General features: G+C 40.6%; 1 protein-coding gene across 2 annotated transcripts in view; it reads left to right on the top strand.

The window, feature by feature from the left end:
* The first annotated feature begins 908 nt into the window (after positions 1–908).
* The window catches only part of DCP1A (decapping mRNA 1A), a 35,507-nt gene continuing 19,573 nt past the window's right edge, over positions 909–16,842 (top strand). For both annotated transcript variants that reach the window (XM_033140894.1, XM_033140893.1), the window contains exons 1-4: positions 909–1,089; positions 4,727–4,767; positions 9,693–9,820; positions 14,837–14,903. In XM_033140894.1, the coding sequence (XP_032996785.1) occupies positions 955–1,089; positions 4,727–4,767; positions 9,693–9,820; positions 14,837–14,903 (371 nt within the window). In that variant the 5' untranslated portion in view covers positions 909–954. The remainder of the gene's footprint in view (positions 1,090–4,726; positions 4,768–9,692; positions 9,821–14,836; positions 14,904–16,842) is intronic.

Genomic DNA, 16,842 nt, shown 5'->3' with positions numbered 1-16,842 from the left:
TAAAATGTAAAATTACCCTTGCCGTACATTGAGCATGGCTATCAGTTTTGGAAGTAAAGCAAAAACTGTAGTAGTTATACTCCTGTTTTAACCTAAGGCTATACATGGCTCTACAGTAATTGGTAGATTATTCATCGTTATCATATGTGTTTTTATAAATGAAGCGTTCTTCACGCTCTTCATTTGGCAGAGTGGAATGCAGAACAAAGCAAAACAAACATATCCTAACTTCCAATGATGCCAGAATGCTAAGAGATTTGGAAAGCAGTGCTGCTTTTCACAAAGCTATTTACATAAAGTCAGTGCTTTCTTTATAAAAAAAAATTAGGTGCCGGTGCCCAAATCTGGATAAGCCGTAAAACCCCTCCCTTCCCGTCTTCCTACACACCTCCCCACTTGTATACTGAATTTGTGATTAGCTTTTAATTAAATAGTTGATAATAAAACGATGTCATACATTACATTCAGGGTTTTCTTACATTTTCTCCAAACTTACAAAAACTGTGGAACTATTTGAGAACCGATAATAACTTATGAAATCTTCAACTTGGAGAGGCTCCAGCAGGAGAAAGCAACGATTCACTTTACTTCTGATGTGTTTCTGAGCTCCTGGCATTTCTGCAGGAGCTGCTTTGGTTATATAGCTGGGTTTTATTTCTGGGTGAGGCGGAGCGGGGAGACGCATTTCGATTCTGAAACTGGCCAAGCATGGGCGTGTGGAGAAACGAGGACAATACAGAGCGACCAGAGACGAAGCATCCTCAGAAACGGTTTTAGGACCCCTGTGACCCTACGCGCTGCAGCGACGGAACCAAAGGCGCAGGGTAGTGGTTTCCGGCCGGCGGATGGGGAAGCGCTGCACACAGGGCTCCTCCGCGCGGCTGGCTGGCTCGGCTGGCTTTTTCCTTCCTTCCTCCCCCCCACCTTCGCCGCGGCTGAGATCCCGGGTCCAAGATGGAGTCTCTGAGCAAAGCGGGGCAGGACATGAGCCTGGCGGCCTTAAAGCAGAACGACCCCTACATCACCAGCATCGCCGACGTGACCGGCCAGGTGGCCCTTTACTGCTTCAGCCCCAAGTCCAACGAGTGGGTGAGTGGGGCGCTGAGCGGGCGGGGGGGGGGACCAGGCCGGTGGGGACCCCCCCTCTCTCAGCCCCGGTTGTTAACCCTTTTCTCTCTGCCTTCTCTCTGCCTTTGGACCCTGGTCCAAAGTCTCCTCGCGGGGTCCAAAGAGTCACAGAGAAGGTCCCGATGGAAGAGGCGCACAAAAGCGCCTTCGCTTCGTGCGTGCCACCCGCAAAGAAAGATTCCCCACCCGTCCTATATATCCCCGACTGTCCGCAGAGGAATGTTTTCGGTGGGGGAGAAGAGAGGAGGCTGCCCGGTTCGGTTGGCGCAGCAGCTCTTGGGGAACACGCCCACCTCCCTCGGTTTTCTGTGGTTCATCTCCTCGTGCTCTTCTCCTCCTCCTCCTGCTACTAACTCGCTGGGCTCAAAATTCAGGACGGATTAGTTAGCGCATAACACACCCTTTTAAATTAGCCGGCCTCAGTTGAGGGTGGTTTAAAAGCTGGTGCTAGGAACTAGTACTGTAGTGAACTTTGTCGGTGCTTTTTCTGAGTCCTAGGGGACCCTTGTGGTTGGCTGCTGGTTCACAGATTCTGAAGATGGATCTTATTGGATATTGCTGTCCCCTCCTCTCCAAAATATTAAATAGCTTCCCTGGCCAGTCTTCAGATTTGCATTAGTTGTTGAAATTATGGATCCAGTGAATGATGGCTTATGTACTCTTGGTGTGTGTATATTGTCAGGGCTCATATCTGTTGGTGTGCGTGTATATTTGTGAGAGAGCAAGGTTTTAGTGACAGGTTCTAATTATATAGTGCAGGATTATGAAAGCTGGAACTGAACTTCATCTGAACCAAGTAGGATTCCAGCTTGACTTGTGTATATTTCTCCTCCTTTGCTTCATAGGTCGGAGCCAGCCCAAGTTCAAGGCTTTCTTTTAGATTATCTGATTATCACTATGATTTGAGGGAGACGCAGGTTCAGATCCCCACTCAGCCACAAAGCTTGAGGATTGTTTGAAGGTGGATTTCAACCAATCACCATTTTGCAGTCTAACCTACATAATATGGCTGTTGTTAGGGAAAAAATTATGTGCTTGTGGAAAGACCTCTGAGTTACTTGGGGGAAGGTAGGCTAAATAAATAAATAATAGAGCTCCCACCTACACTGTGTCCCACTTATCCACATATTTTAGAGCAGGGGTGTGGAACCTGTACACCTCCAGATGCTGTTGGACTCCCAACTTCCATCAGTCCCATCTGGCATGTTCAGTGGTCAGGGCTGATGGGAGTTGTAACCCACCCAACTGCTGGAAAGTCACAAGTTCCCCATCTCTGTTTTAAAGGGGGCATTGGTGAATTCTCTGCAGTTGCAGTCAGCTTCTTACTTAGACATGAAAGAGATCACAAGGTGGAAAGTACTTGTCCTTTCTAGGGACTGTTCATACATTTTTGATTGCACACAACTGTACCCAAACAGGATTTTAGGTCATTGTCATCCAGAATTCATGACCTGTTCCATGCGGATTGACAAGGCTTGGACCCATCTTAGGACAAAATCAGAAGTTGATGTACATCTTTTTCAGTGAGCAATGTGCCATATGCCATCTCTGTTCTCACTGTATAGGGAGCTGCTTTGCATTGAGTCAGACGCAGGTCAGTATAGTTGACACTGACTGGCAGTGGCTCTCCAGGAGTTCAGACAGTAGTCTTTCCTAGCCCTGCCTGGAGATGATATTGAACCCCTGGGCCTTCTGTATTCAAAACATGTGTTCTACAACTGAGTTATGGTATAGCTTGCAATAATTTTACTGCTCCCCACCTGCCCTTGCAGGACATTTCTGCATGGTGGTTAGTGGTGCAAACATATGGGTTGCAATAACAAACAAACACAGCTGTTACCATCTCCATTATTTCAATAAGTCATGCAAACTTAGGAATAACATGTATATGTGAGAAAATGTTTAGTGTATGAAATATTCCTTTGTGTTCACTGAACCATCTGCACAGTAAGTCTTGGGATTCATTAGAAGCACTGCATTATATTTACCAAGAGAGCCTCGCTGACAGGTAGCAGAAACTTCTTTTCCTAAATGGGTCTGTATCAGCCATTTAAAGGCCACCTCCTCTCAGCTGAACCTGCCCACTCCTCCTGCCTTCAGATATTAGGATGGAGAATATGTGGGTAAGAGCCTTTTCTGCTGTTGTGTGCAGTCTTTAAAGCAATCTCTTCCAAGATAGCACCACACACTCTTGATCTTCTTTGCTCTTTAGTGAGCCTATGTTACCGCTATGTTACGAAGGAATGGTAACATAAGTGGTAACATGTTACCAAGGAATGGGTTACCGCTCTTTCCTTTGATCTTCTGCTGCAGAACTTCCCAAACTTTTCATGTTGGTGACACACTTTTTAGACATCATTTCACGACACAGTAATTCAGTTTTACTAGCAAACCGGAGGTTAAACTAACCCCTTTCCAGCCCTGGGAGGAGCACAGGGCGTGTTCGCGCTACACACTGCAGCCGACACACTTCATCTCTCCCATGCATCTCTCTGCAAAGAGTAATGCTTGAGAGACTACTGTGGTCAGTCATCCATTAATTTTAAAAACCTTAGTTTTGCAAACATATACACCATTTTAATATTTGGTATATGTTACAGTTTATCGCTCTTAATAGAGGTCTCAAGCCTTTTTGGGTCCATGGGCACATTTGCTCACCAGATAAATTGTGGGCACAACACACTTACTTACTTACTTACTTACTTACACACACACACCACAACCTAGTCTATTGGCTACAGTTATTCTTTCAAGACTAATTTCATCAGAGGCAGGGGACCCTATGGGCTCTAAGGAAAACCTGCAGGCATATATACGTCTGTGGGCACCATCTTGGCAACCCCTGACTCAGAAACAGAATAGTAATGTGGAAAACTTCATGTGTTTTAAAAACTTTTGCGGACTGCAATTCTGCCCACTGTGTGGTGTAGTTGATGCTATTTAATAGCTCACTTTATCTCTCCCTAGTTGCCCACAGAATTCATGGAAAAACAACAAATAATTAAACTTCAGGTTTTTTAATACGATTTTAGCATGACTGTTACTGATCAAATGTAAAAGTACATGCAATTTAATTTATTTATCATTACCTTTTGAACCATGCTAATGAATCAACCATAGGTATTTAAAAACTTCTAAATATTGTATGGAGTGCTGTGCCTTCCTGCTTGCAGTCACCTTACATTATATATAGCAATATTGAATGCCACCATGTATAAACATTTGTACTGATGTATTTTTCTAGACCTTTAGCATAAGTTCAGGGTTTGTTTTCATTAGGTTGGAGCCGATGTTAGTATGTACAACTCAACCACCTTCTTGACAGCACAGCGAGTCTTAGAATAACAGTTATATTCTTAACCATGAAAATAAATAGGATCCATTAAGTTCTGTAGTTATAATTTTATGTTAAATGTAAACCTCAGGGGATGAGCTGAAAACAAGGAATTCTGCTCAGTGATTGTTTAGAAACCACAAATTCACCACCTTGGGTTCCATGATGGAAGAAAGATGGGATATAAATGTAAGAAAATAAATAAAACAGGGGCTGTAATGCTTAAATTAATTTATTGCTACAATTTCTTATTGTTTGTTACAGGAGAAGACTGACATTGAAGGTACTTTATTTGTATATAAAAGGTAAGTGTATATTAATCTTATTCTAGAGTCAGTTTTGCTTTCAACACTATGAACTGCAAAACTATTTGCTGTTCAAATAGAGCATGCCTTTCAGAAATTGAAATTTTATTTTCTTAGCTTAACACTATTTTTTCCTACCTGCAGTTCTAAGAAAAAAAAGGGGTTTTCTTTTGATAAACAAGGTTTTCAGGAAAGCTTACATGCTACTGTGTTGTGCTGTTAGCAACCCTGTAATATGATATTACAGTGTATTTAAACCTTTGCCATATCTTTTATGTAAGCAAATATGCCTCAAATGCTTGTATTTGTCAGGAAGATCCTCCCTGTTCCTTGGTAACATTAAATAGTACCGGGTATTTCTGTACCTGCCCCAAATCTTGGATATCCTTCTTAAGAGGGGGTAACTAGTACTGTACACACTTGAAATAGCTTTAGTATGCTTAAAGAAAGAAAGAAAATACTTTCCTAGTAACTGTTTTCACAGTAAATTTGCCTTTTTAAAAATTCACTGCCCCACCCCGTGAACCAGATAAATCTTTCCTGGATAATCACAGCCAGTTTAGCCAAATTCTCACAGGACATGGCTTGTGGCATATGCCTTCAGTGTGGAAAGCTTTATAACTTAATAAAGCTTTCCATTGGCTTCATTTCAGCATCAGCCACAAAATTCTTGTTGTTATCTTTTACTCTTTGTGCAACATCCTTTCTTTTTATCCTTGTTTTCCATTATATACATGTCTGTGATTTTTTATTTTTCAAAATTTATCCCTTCAGCCCTCCTAAAAGTTCCATTCTATACATTTTTCCTTGCTGATGCCTATGCCCAGGGCACTGTCTCCCTTCAAATCCTTCATCATGGTGCACCTTTCCTGTGAAGCCTTTGGCTTAACTTGTTTAGTCCTTATCCCCAAGTAAAAGGCAACCTTAATATGTACTTGGTTTTTTGAGCCCTCACGTTTCTTGCTTTTGCTTTCCCTATCTACCATTTGTTTTCCCCGCAGTCAAAATTCTTCTTATTAAATTTGTTAGTTTCATAATACAGGTGCTCCTGTAGAATGTACAATAATAATTAGATTGTAAATTCCATGAGGAAAACACAATCTGGATATGATGGGTATTGTGCACTGTAAATTACAGGCATGCAAGGAGGTAGAATGGGATCTTTTGGCACACCTCTTGACAATTTGAAGTAGATTGGCAAGGATTTCTGACTCCCCAGCTGATTAACAGTGACAACAACAAAACAGCTCCCCCACTAACTTATACTGTCAAGATGAACAAAAGTGGAAATACTCAGGAGAGGAAGCCTCATGAGTTCAGTTCATAGAATTGTAGAGTTTGAGGGGATCCCTGAGGGTCATCTAGTCCAGTTCAGCTCTGCTACTCATAACAAATTCCTGGGCTCAGAATGTTAACTATATGCCTTTTGCACCAGGCTTCTAATTAAAAAAGTGAAATGGCTCCCTCAAGTCTGCACACTCCTTCTGTAAATAATGGCAAAACACTCACTTGGAAGATAGCATAAGTTTTTGTTATTGTGGTTGTTGTAAGACAATGATCTAGCGATATGTGGTTAAGTTTTGGTCTTCATATTTAATAGGGTGGGGTAGGATTTTAATGTTGCCGCAAGGTGAGCATTTCTGGTTCATTAAGATTCTCTTTTATGTATTTTATATTTTGTATTATATATGCTTTTAAAATTGTTAGCTGCTTAGAGACATGTTTGTAGCCAGTAACAAATAAATATAAATAAGAATGATTTAATATTTTTAATTACATCAAAAGTGTTCAGCTACTCTTTCCATGGACCCCTGGTGGTTCCCATGCAGAATTGGGCCCAAGGGGTGGTAACCTATATTTCAGGTTCTGCTTTTTCACTTCTCATATAGGCATCTGGTTGGCCACTGTAAATACAGAATGCTGGACTAGATGGGCCATTTTATGTTCTTAGCTGCCCCTTCAGGTGGCAGTCTCTGCCAGTGGTAATGTACCTTTTCCCCTGACTGATTTTAGTAAGCATTGAATTCGCAAGAGGGGAAAGTGTATAACTGTGAGAGTTTCCCATAGTATCTTCAGACCTATGGTAGAGGGGATGTGGAGGATTGGTATTAACAGTAAGTAGCAGGCGACACTTATGTAATATTCTCCCCTTCCTTCCTTTCCTTTCTATTTTGACTTACTGAACTAAACTGGCTCGAAAGAATTGCCATAGAAATGCCGTTTAGCAAAAGAATAGTAGTTGAAGTGTATCATCATTATACGAAATAGTTTAGTGTGACACTATAGTTTGAGGTTAAAGGGAGTATTTTAAATATTGGTAAATAATAGAAGGTATAATCTTGAAATAGAGCTGTAGGAGTTTTATGAGGGAGGAGGCCAACTTTAACATTGTTGGAAATATTTAGAGCATGAGCTGGTGCTTGAAGGTGGCATGGAGAATCACTTTACAAGGTAGCGGACACTTGTGGTCAGCAGAGTGTTGTGATCTGTGGGTGATGAGATTAGGAAATGTCTTCATCACCAAAGCAATTGAATCTTTGTGTTTACTTAGGCCTGTAACATAGATATGCTGCGTGCTTCATTCTAATGGTTGACTGTTGCATATGGAGTGTCAGGTTGCAACTGAATATGCATGCTTTTTAACTGAGGGTCTTTAACTCTCTGTTTCAGTTCTTGATCTTGCCACTCTCATCCCTCTTATCATGCATACTGGACATCTTAAGGGCCCTAGTTGGGACTCTCCTTACATATAACTTGGAGGGTGCAGAACATGAGAGTCCTCTTCTGACCCGCTCAGTTATCCGTAGAAGATGAGATAGGTGCTTTGTGGTCTGTACAGTTTAATGTAGGCTTCCAGGCCTATTTCCTGGTACTTAGGGCAGCAGTCCTAACCCTACTAACCTGGAAGTAATCCATATTGAATTCAAAAGGACTTACTTCTGAGGAGACATGGTTAGGATTGTGCTGTTCTGATTTCCTTCTGCTTGTGTACATGTATACAGTTAAGGATTCAAAAATAACTCTTCAATACAGTCTTCTCAGTAATGCTTTAATGCCAGCAGTGCTTTTAAAACTGTTCTTGTGAACCATTTATTTTATTTTGGGTAGCAAGAAAAATATCAATATGATCAGTTTTCTCCAAAACCCTTTTAGAGATCTAGAGAAAATAAGTCAAAACCAAAAATGTCACTCTTCTTGTTTACACTGTTGTAATGCCTTTGGGCTTTCTACACATGCTATTTCCAGACCTTTACTGCTGTAATCATGACTTCAGTTGAATTTTAATTATTTTTGACATGCTAACTCAGGCTGTTAGTCCATCTGTTATAATAGATGTAGAAAATAAAGAAGAAAGTATGTATTAAAGTGACCTCTTATGTTTCTCAGACACAGCCCAATGACACTTTAGGTCTGTTAACTTTATGGCATAGCATGCTTAGCAGTGTGCTAGAATGCAGTCTGTGTCGTTTTCCTCTTGCATTCCCAAGAAATAGCTTGAGTGTTATTTAATTTGGTTTCTAACACAGCTTTTCTTAATACACAGATACACTTTTTATGTACATAAGAAAGGGTATGTCCGCAATAACATGTTTGGTTCCTAGGAAATAGCTCATCACTGAAAATAGATACTTTATAGCTATTTTTTGTATGTTTGATACTTTTGATCCTGAAGTGCTTTCTGAAATGTATTTTTTTTTGGGGGGGGACTGCACTGTTCTGTTTTTTTGCATGAATTAGCATTTATGAAAAGTTTGAGAGTTGGATTTTAGTGTGCCTCTACAAGTTATGTTTCCCACTCCATTTACCTGAATTGCTATTGATAACATGAAATGTTTGTTTACCATTCCGCTCTAAAAGTTTTGCATACAAGGTTGTAAGCATACCAAAATAACCTTTGGTGTTTTTTTCATGGCATGTGAAACTTGCTACAGTATATAATTTTAAATGAAGGAGAAGCATGAATTTAATCCTTTTTGGAGTAGCCTTGAAAATCAGTTTCTTAAAAAAAAAAAAAAAGATTGTGCATCTCTTCCTCCCCTCCCCTAGTTTTAGTTACAATATTGCAAAGTAGACTAATCATTGCTATGTTTTTTATATTCAGATACTGAAATACAATTCATCTGGTTAGATCCAAAGGTGCCAGTCTGTGAGCTTGGCCTCTTCCACAAGCACAAGTGTGTTGTCTGATATAGGAGGAGTGCTATTCTTCTTGCATGAACTTTTGTCATAGCTCTTGAATAATATCTTCCATTAGCCATTGAACAATGGTTCACAGAGGAGTACCACTCCCATAATTCCTTATGCTTGTGAATCTCCCCACACCTTGTGTTTCAAATTGCAAGCTTGCATGGCATTTTGATTTCACTAAAGTCATTTGGGTATTCCCAAAGGAGTAACTTCTGACGGAAAAGCTTCTGTCAACAGAACCAGGAGGGAAGCAGTTTGGTGATTCTCCCTGCCCACTGGAGCCCCCTTTCTGCAAAGAATTTTTCTTGTAAAGTGGTATAAAAATTATTACCGTAAATTAAAAAAGATATTCTCCAAAGAGTTGGGAGCCCCCCCCCCCAGAACAGAGAGTGGGGGCTTCAGGGGAATAGCTGACCCCCCCCCCCCAATTCTGCTTCACCATCATTTGAGTGATACTGTTGGATACATTTCATCACCATCATTGCTATTGATTATTTTCCTGAAAGCAGGTTGTTATTCATATAATGCATTTATTTAATAGTTTTTTCCTCTGGGTATCCATGTTATGCATTTACACCAGTGGTGGCCAAACTTGGCTCTTCAGCTGTTTTCTGGACTACAGCTCCCACCACCCCTAGCTAACAGGATCAGTGGTCAGGGATGATGGGAATTATAGTCCCAAAAGTTTGGCCACCACTGATTTACACAGTTGTTTTGTTGTTCTCTTGAAATAACAGGTCTGCGTCACCTTACCATGGCTTCACAATTGTGAATCGACTGAATATGCACAACTTGGTTGAGCCTGTAAACAAAGACTTGGAGTTTCAACTACACGAGCCCTTTCTTCTGTACAGAAATGCTAACTGTGAGTATAAACTTGGAATAATGTTGTTATTTAGGAGACCCCACTTTTTGAACTGCCCTGGACCACTTCTGCTATTAAAGTAATATACGTGTGATGTGGCAGTAGCTAGTTAGACTCTAAACACCAGTTCAGTTTCTGGGGTGCCACTCTTCCAGCTGTGTTCCATCCATAAACAGTGTGAATTCCGTGTGTTATACAGTCCTTCTTTCTTTCTGTTTCGACACCTCTCTGGTCTTTTTGTGTCCTCGAAGACCTGTCTTCATAATTCCAATTGATTGACTAGTAGCAAATAATGGTTCTTAACTGGTGTGTTGAGGTAAGGTAATATCAAAGGCTAGCAGAGATGGGCAGATGCTTGGTTAGGGGAGAGGCAGGGGGGCGAAGTAAAACGTCTTGGGAAGCAGCATGCAGTGGGTAGGCTATGCTGGATTTGAGCATGCATTGTGGGCCTTTCTTCTCCAAGTCACCTCTGCTCAGAGCTAACTGGGGCTGGCACCCCAGCCAGCTGGAGGCAAATTGCGCCAAACATGATGGGCCTTATTCAGCATAGCATGTATTTGTTATTTTCAGCATTTCTGTCCTACCTTTCATTAAAACTATATTCCAGATAGGAAATGGGTACAAGCAAATTATGAGACTATATCTCCCCAAAGATCATAATTTAATTACTTTAGTTTGGCCTATTTCCTTTCATTTGAGGCTTTGCTATGAGATCAAACACATGTCACATAACCATTTTCTTGGCACCAGAGGTAATGTTTGCAAGGACCTGAGAAATTCAAAAAGCAGGATATTTTGAATCAGTTTGGCAAGTCTGCTGGATCACTGTCCTCTCTTGACCACAGTATCTTTAGCTGAGGGAGCAAGGCATGCAGATCTCCAGGTATTTGTTTTAGGATAAAAAATTTCCTGATAACAGTAACAGCTGGATTATTCTTTAAATCTTTTTAAAAAGCTAGCATCACTTATGCTAATTATTCAGTATGTCACCAAAGACCTATTTTAATCTGTATTGAGAAAGTCACTAAGTTAACTTCAGAAGCTCTAGAGAAGACCGTTATAGAATTCCCATCTTTTATTCATAATATATTGAATACGCTTGTAACATCAGTGATATGCTGTAGTTACCAAACTGCATAACAGGAAGCAATATAAAGCACTCAGTGACAAAAAGGATATGACTGCAAGTAAAAACATTTCTAGTGTCCTACAGGGTTGCTAACTGTGCCTTTCTCCATAAAGGGCTTAAAATCTAAGCATCAACCACTTAATAAATTCATAGATACAAATGTGATCAAAAATTTCAGAAACTTGGGTTTGTTTGGTTTTTAAATCAACAATTTTGAACTTACCTCTAAAGGTCTTAAAGAAGTATGCTTCCAAATCAGTTTCACTCACAATTCTTCCTTTGTATCTAATGTCACTGTCTTGATGTAGAGAACGAAATTCCATGCTAATATTAAAAGATAGGTGGTGGTATACAATTCTGAATTCTCAAATGAAGATACTGCCTGCACTTGTACCTTTTCTTCTTTTTTGAGCTCTGTATGTCCTTTTTCCAGTTGAAATGCAGCAGCAGAGATATAATTCCAGAAGGATGTACTTGAAACTCTGTTACCTTGGCGGTAACAACAGATTGCTCCCTAAATATACCTTTGTAGCCAGGCCGTCTTATTTCGTTGCTGTAAAAATATCAAAGTGGGTCCAGAAAGTTGAAGACCAGCCACATGTGCATATCAGCAGTGTTGTCAGAGTGACATGTGTTTGATCAGGGAAGGGGAATGGATCTTTAGTAACTGCTTTAGCTCTGCCTTCTCAAGAAAGATAAGGAGTGGGACTGCTGTTGCTATTTCTGTAGAGAGAAATGGTAAAATTGCATTTAGGGTGTTTATAATGGAGTTTAAGTTGAGGGCAGCCAAACATGTAGAATAGTGTGGCACAATGAGCTAATGTGTTAAACAGCAGTCACTTTCTTGTTCTCTGTTCTGTTGCAAAGCAGTTATCTCTTTTCTGTCTTTGATAGCTAGCTTTGTTTAGGACAGATCCATTAGTACTTGGCTTTGATATCCTCTTAGACATATGTTTTCTTTCACCATGCTAATAACTCCAGATTAAACCAAAGACTCTTCTCTCCTTCCTTCCTTCCTTCCTTCCTTCCGCCCTTCCTTCCGCCCTTCCTTCCGCCCTTCCTTTCTTTCTTTAGCATAACCTTTAACAGGGGCCAGCAAACATTTTTAGCAGGGGGATGGTCCACTGTTCCTCAGAGCTTGTGGGGGGGCCGGACTATATTTTGGGAAAAAATATGGACAAATTCCTGTGCCCCACAATGCATTTTATGCCCGCCCAGAGGTGCATTTTAAATAAAAGGACACATTCTCATGTAAGGACTCACATAAAAACATGCTGGTTCCTGGACCACCCGTGGGCTGGATTTAGAAGGTGATTGGGCCAGATCCGGCCCCCGGGCCTTAGTTTGCCTACCCATGCTTTAAAACCTTGAATTGTTACATACTGTCTTTTATAAGTTATATTACAGTTGGTAGTTGTTGCTACTTTGCAATGAATTCAGCTCATATTATTGGTCTTAAAAGTTTTCCCTTGAGTTAGAAAATATTTGTGAGACAATGTCACTTGTATTTACAGTGGTACCTCGGTTTACGAACTTAATCCATTCCGGAAGTTCGTTCTTAAACTGAAACCGTTCTTAAACCGAGGCTTGCTTTCCCTTAATGAGGCCTCCCACCTCCAGTGCCCTTCCACCATTCAGATTCCATTCTTAGACTGAGGTAAAGTTCGCAAATCGGGACACTACTTCTGGTTTTGCAGAGTTCGTAAACCGAATCATTCGTAAACAGGGCTGTTCTTAAACCAAGGTACCACTGTATTATTATGATTATTAAATTTCTATACTGCCCTCCTCACAGGGGAGTTTACAGTAGTACATACCATAATAACAAACAATAACAGTACTGTACCCACCCATCCCACATACTTAACAATGCCAGAGATTGTTTAATTAGCCAAAGGCCTGGGAGAAGGGGAATATTTTTGCCTGACACCTCAAGATATGTAATGGCAAGCCACCACAGAGAAGGCCCAATCTCATGTTCCCACCTACTGGACCTCTCGTGGAGGAGCCACATAAAGAAGGGTTTCAGATGAGATGGTGGTCCTGAGCCATTTAATGATTTATAGGTAAAAACTATCACTTTGAACTGGGCCTGGAAACTGATTGACAGCCAGTGCAGTTGGACCAGGATCAGTGTAATATGCTCAAACTGTCTTGCCCCAGTGAGCAACCTGGCCATTGAATTCTGCAGCAGCTGAACTTTCCAAACTGTCTTGAAAGACAGAGTTACATATATAATTGTGCTGCAGTAATCTAACCTAGAGGTTACGAGCGCCTAGATGACATAACTTGGGCATATCCAGATAGGGGTGCAGTTGGGCCACCAGCCAAAGCTGATGGAAGGCACTCTGTCCCACTGAGGCCACCTGAGCCTAAAGCGACAGCAGTGGGTTCAGAAGTACTTTCTAACGGAGTATTATTATTTTTTGATGTTTAGGACACAGCTATGTACCAGTTTCCTTAAAAGATAGTTTTGCATTGCTTTGGTCATCTGCTTTCAAAGATTTAATATTTCACAATGCTTAATGGAATCACATCTCCCCATTTTTATTTAAGAATTTGTCCCTTACTGAATCCCAATTTTTGTTAACTGTGGTTTAGTGTTTTGTGTGAATTGAGCCAGAATCTCTTAACACAGAGACCTGGCCACAAGTTCCCTGTTCCATGGAATTATGGGCCTGCTAGCTTGATCCAGTTCCCAATCCCTGTTCTAATATATAATTATCTGTAGTATATTACCAGTATATCTTTTTTAGAGTCCACAGTTATTTCAAATCAGATTACTAAACTGGGCATGCCTCATCCTGCATCTTCATTTTGTCTCTACCCCGTAGCATAGCTACTCTTCTTCCTGTTCCCAAGCGATGGTTTTCTTAACAGTGCCTTTTCCTTTGTTTATTCTGCTTCATATCAGTTGCTTCCTTTACCCATCTTCTCTTGGGACTCTGTTATTTGGCCCATTACTTACTTTGTCTCTCTTCCTCCGTCTGTCTTGCCTTCTGACCTTGAGTTTCCTTCTTGCTAGATCCTTTTTACTCCTTTGCAAGAATAGAATGAAGGTTTATAGCCAGGAAGGTGACACAGAAAGGACTCTGTATATGCGTGTCAGATGAAAGGCTAGAAGTACAGAGTGAAGGAAAAGGAAAGACTCATGCAGTCTGACAAATTTCTGGTTCCTTTAGACCTTTTCTTTTTCACTCCCAGGGCAGAAAGTGAAATACACATTTTTAAATGTATTTAACGCTTATACATAATTCCCTTTTGAGTTAATGTTGTTAACGTCATATCATTTTAATTGTACAAGCATACACATACCTACTCAGAAGTAAGTCCCACTGAACTAAATGGGACTTACTGGTACATCCAGTTAACTGTATAATGTTAAAGCCAAAGTCTTATTTAAGCTGCTACTGACTTTAAGTGAATGGTTCATAATTATCATACACATATAACTGGGCTGAATGTTATGTTGATTTGCACTGCACTTTGGGTTCTGCACTAGTCTTAAGTGCTCATTTTATCTGACCTGCCTGTAATTTAACCTGTCAGATCGGGAGCTTTTTACATGTAACCTTTTTTTTGGCCTAAGATTAAAGCTTTTGCCTGGGAACAAGATGTTTGTTTTCGATATGGTTGTACATATTAAATTGTTCACTAGCAAGTGTAATACCATAACCTAACATCTGTTTTATTATTTGCTGCTCCTGTTTCCATGAATATTTGAAATTACCCAGTAATACTGCTCATATGTGCATAAATCATTTTAAGTACAGAATTTGTAATCCATGCATCCTGCTGTTTTCTGTTTGGAGATATTCTGTAATCAAAATGATTTAAAAATAGTAATAATATTATATTAACTGTCTTTTTTAAATACCTTCCTCAAGTGTCAATTTACAGTATCTGGTTCTATGACAAGAATGACTGTCATCGAATAGCAAAACTCATGGCAAAGTAAGTATCTCATTTTTTTAAAACAACTTTGTGTTATTTCTAGTTTGCATTTTATAGCATTTCCTATAAAACCATGTATCTTTGCCAATATTTGTGCCGCCAGTAAAAATTCATGATAACTTAGTTTGTAATGCACTCCTTAATTTTGTGAGTATGGGCCATTTACTTTCCCTGTTTGCATGCAATACTAAGCCAAACTATGGCTTAGCACCCAGGCAATGTGATATGAGCTCTCTTATAGTGCATGCAAAGTGTATACATGAGCAGAACAGAAGTCAAAAAATAATAATAATAATAATAATATTTATTATTTGTACCCCGCCCATCTGGCTGGATTTCCCCAGCCACTCTGGGCGGCTTCCAACAGAAACCAAATACAACAATATCAAACATTAAAAACTTCCCTAAAAAGGGCTGCCTTCAGGTTTTTTCTGAATGTCAGGTAGTTGTTTATTTCCCTGACCTGTGATGGGAGGGCGTTCCACAGGGCGGGCGCCACTACCGAGAAGGCCCTCTGCCTGGTTCCCTGTAGTTTTGCTTCTCGCAGTGAGGGAACAGACAGAAGGCCCTCGGCGCTGGATCTCAGTGTCCGGGCTGAATGATGGGGGTGGAGACGCTCCTTCAGGTATACAGGACCGAGGCCGTTTAGGGCTTTAAAGGTCAGCACCAACACTTTGAATTGTGCTCGGAAACGTACTGTATTGAATTGTTTTATATTATATATCTGGAGGATAATGCTAAATCAGATAGCCTTGGTACCTCCAGTATCAGACACTACATGCCTCTGAATACTAGCTTATTTGATAGATGGATTAATTTGTTTAATTAACTCCCCCACCCCCAGTTTCTTCCGAAAGAAGCCCAGAATGGCAAACAGCAAGTGAATAAAACAATTCAATACAGATTCAGACTAGACAAATCCTCTTGCTGGGGATCACAGAAAGCTTGTGGGCTTTCTGTAGACATCTGGTGAACTTGATAGGCCCTGGGCCAGGTCCAGCAGGACAATACTTTGGTCAAGAATTTATCATAAACTGGTTCATTTTTATAATTGTAAAGTAACAGAATTATTGAATGGGTGCGATCCGTTGCTCAAAATGAGTGAGGAGTTGCAGTGGATCACTGTATGTAACACTTCTGATTCTGCAACCCAATGCTGGGTTCAAATTCTGGTCAAACCAATGAATAAGAGTGGGGAGAGAGAGGGATTTATAGCAAGGAGCACACGATCCCATGGCTACCAGTTTTTTAACCGTGGTTACAATTTTAGGAGCATCACATCTGCATTGATCCAGTGATACAGAATCCAAATTTCAGATCTGAATCATGCAAATTAAGATTGTCTATGCCAATTAGCGAAGGTTTGCCTCTCTTCTTGTTGTGTAATTTGGTGGCTTTATCGCAGCGTGTGCCCAGCATGTCCTCAATATTACCTATAGTAATGTCATGTCTTGGAGGACAGTCCACAATTTTATTTGGCATCAAATAGCTGCATCAGCAAATACTTTAGAGCTCAGAGAACGGACCACTCTCAACCCTCTCCAGGGAATTTAATGGTATTTATGACCTTCTGTTTCTGTGATTTTTTCATTCTAGACTGGGGAAACATTAATGTAATGATGGTGTGAGCTGTTGGGAGTTAACCTGCTCTAGCATCCTTTCATGAAGAGAAGATATGGCGTGATTGACATATTCTGTGATTGTTGTGATATCACCTTTTGGCTTTCCCATCAGCTGCCTGTAATATAGCCTGATGCTTTTGACATGGCATTTCCTGTTCTTAATAATTAAATCTACCGTATATCGCGGCGTATAAGGCGACTGGGCGTATAAGATGACACCCCCCCCCAACTTTTTATGTGAAAAAACAGAGTTTGGGGTATACTCACCCAGCCCGGGCTCCATGGCTGCTGAGGCGGCGGCAGCGGCGCTGGAGCGG

Source organism: Lacerta agilis, chromosome 2 (assembly GCF_009819535.1).
Source record: "Lacerta agilis isolate rLacAgi1 chromosome 2, rLacAgi1.pri, whole genome shotgun sequence".
Classification (NCBI taxonomy): Eukaryota; Metazoa; Chordata; class Lepidosauria; order Squamata; family Lacertidae; genus Lacerta; species Lacerta agilis.
This window is presented reverse-complemented; position numbering and strand designations above follow the sequence as displayed.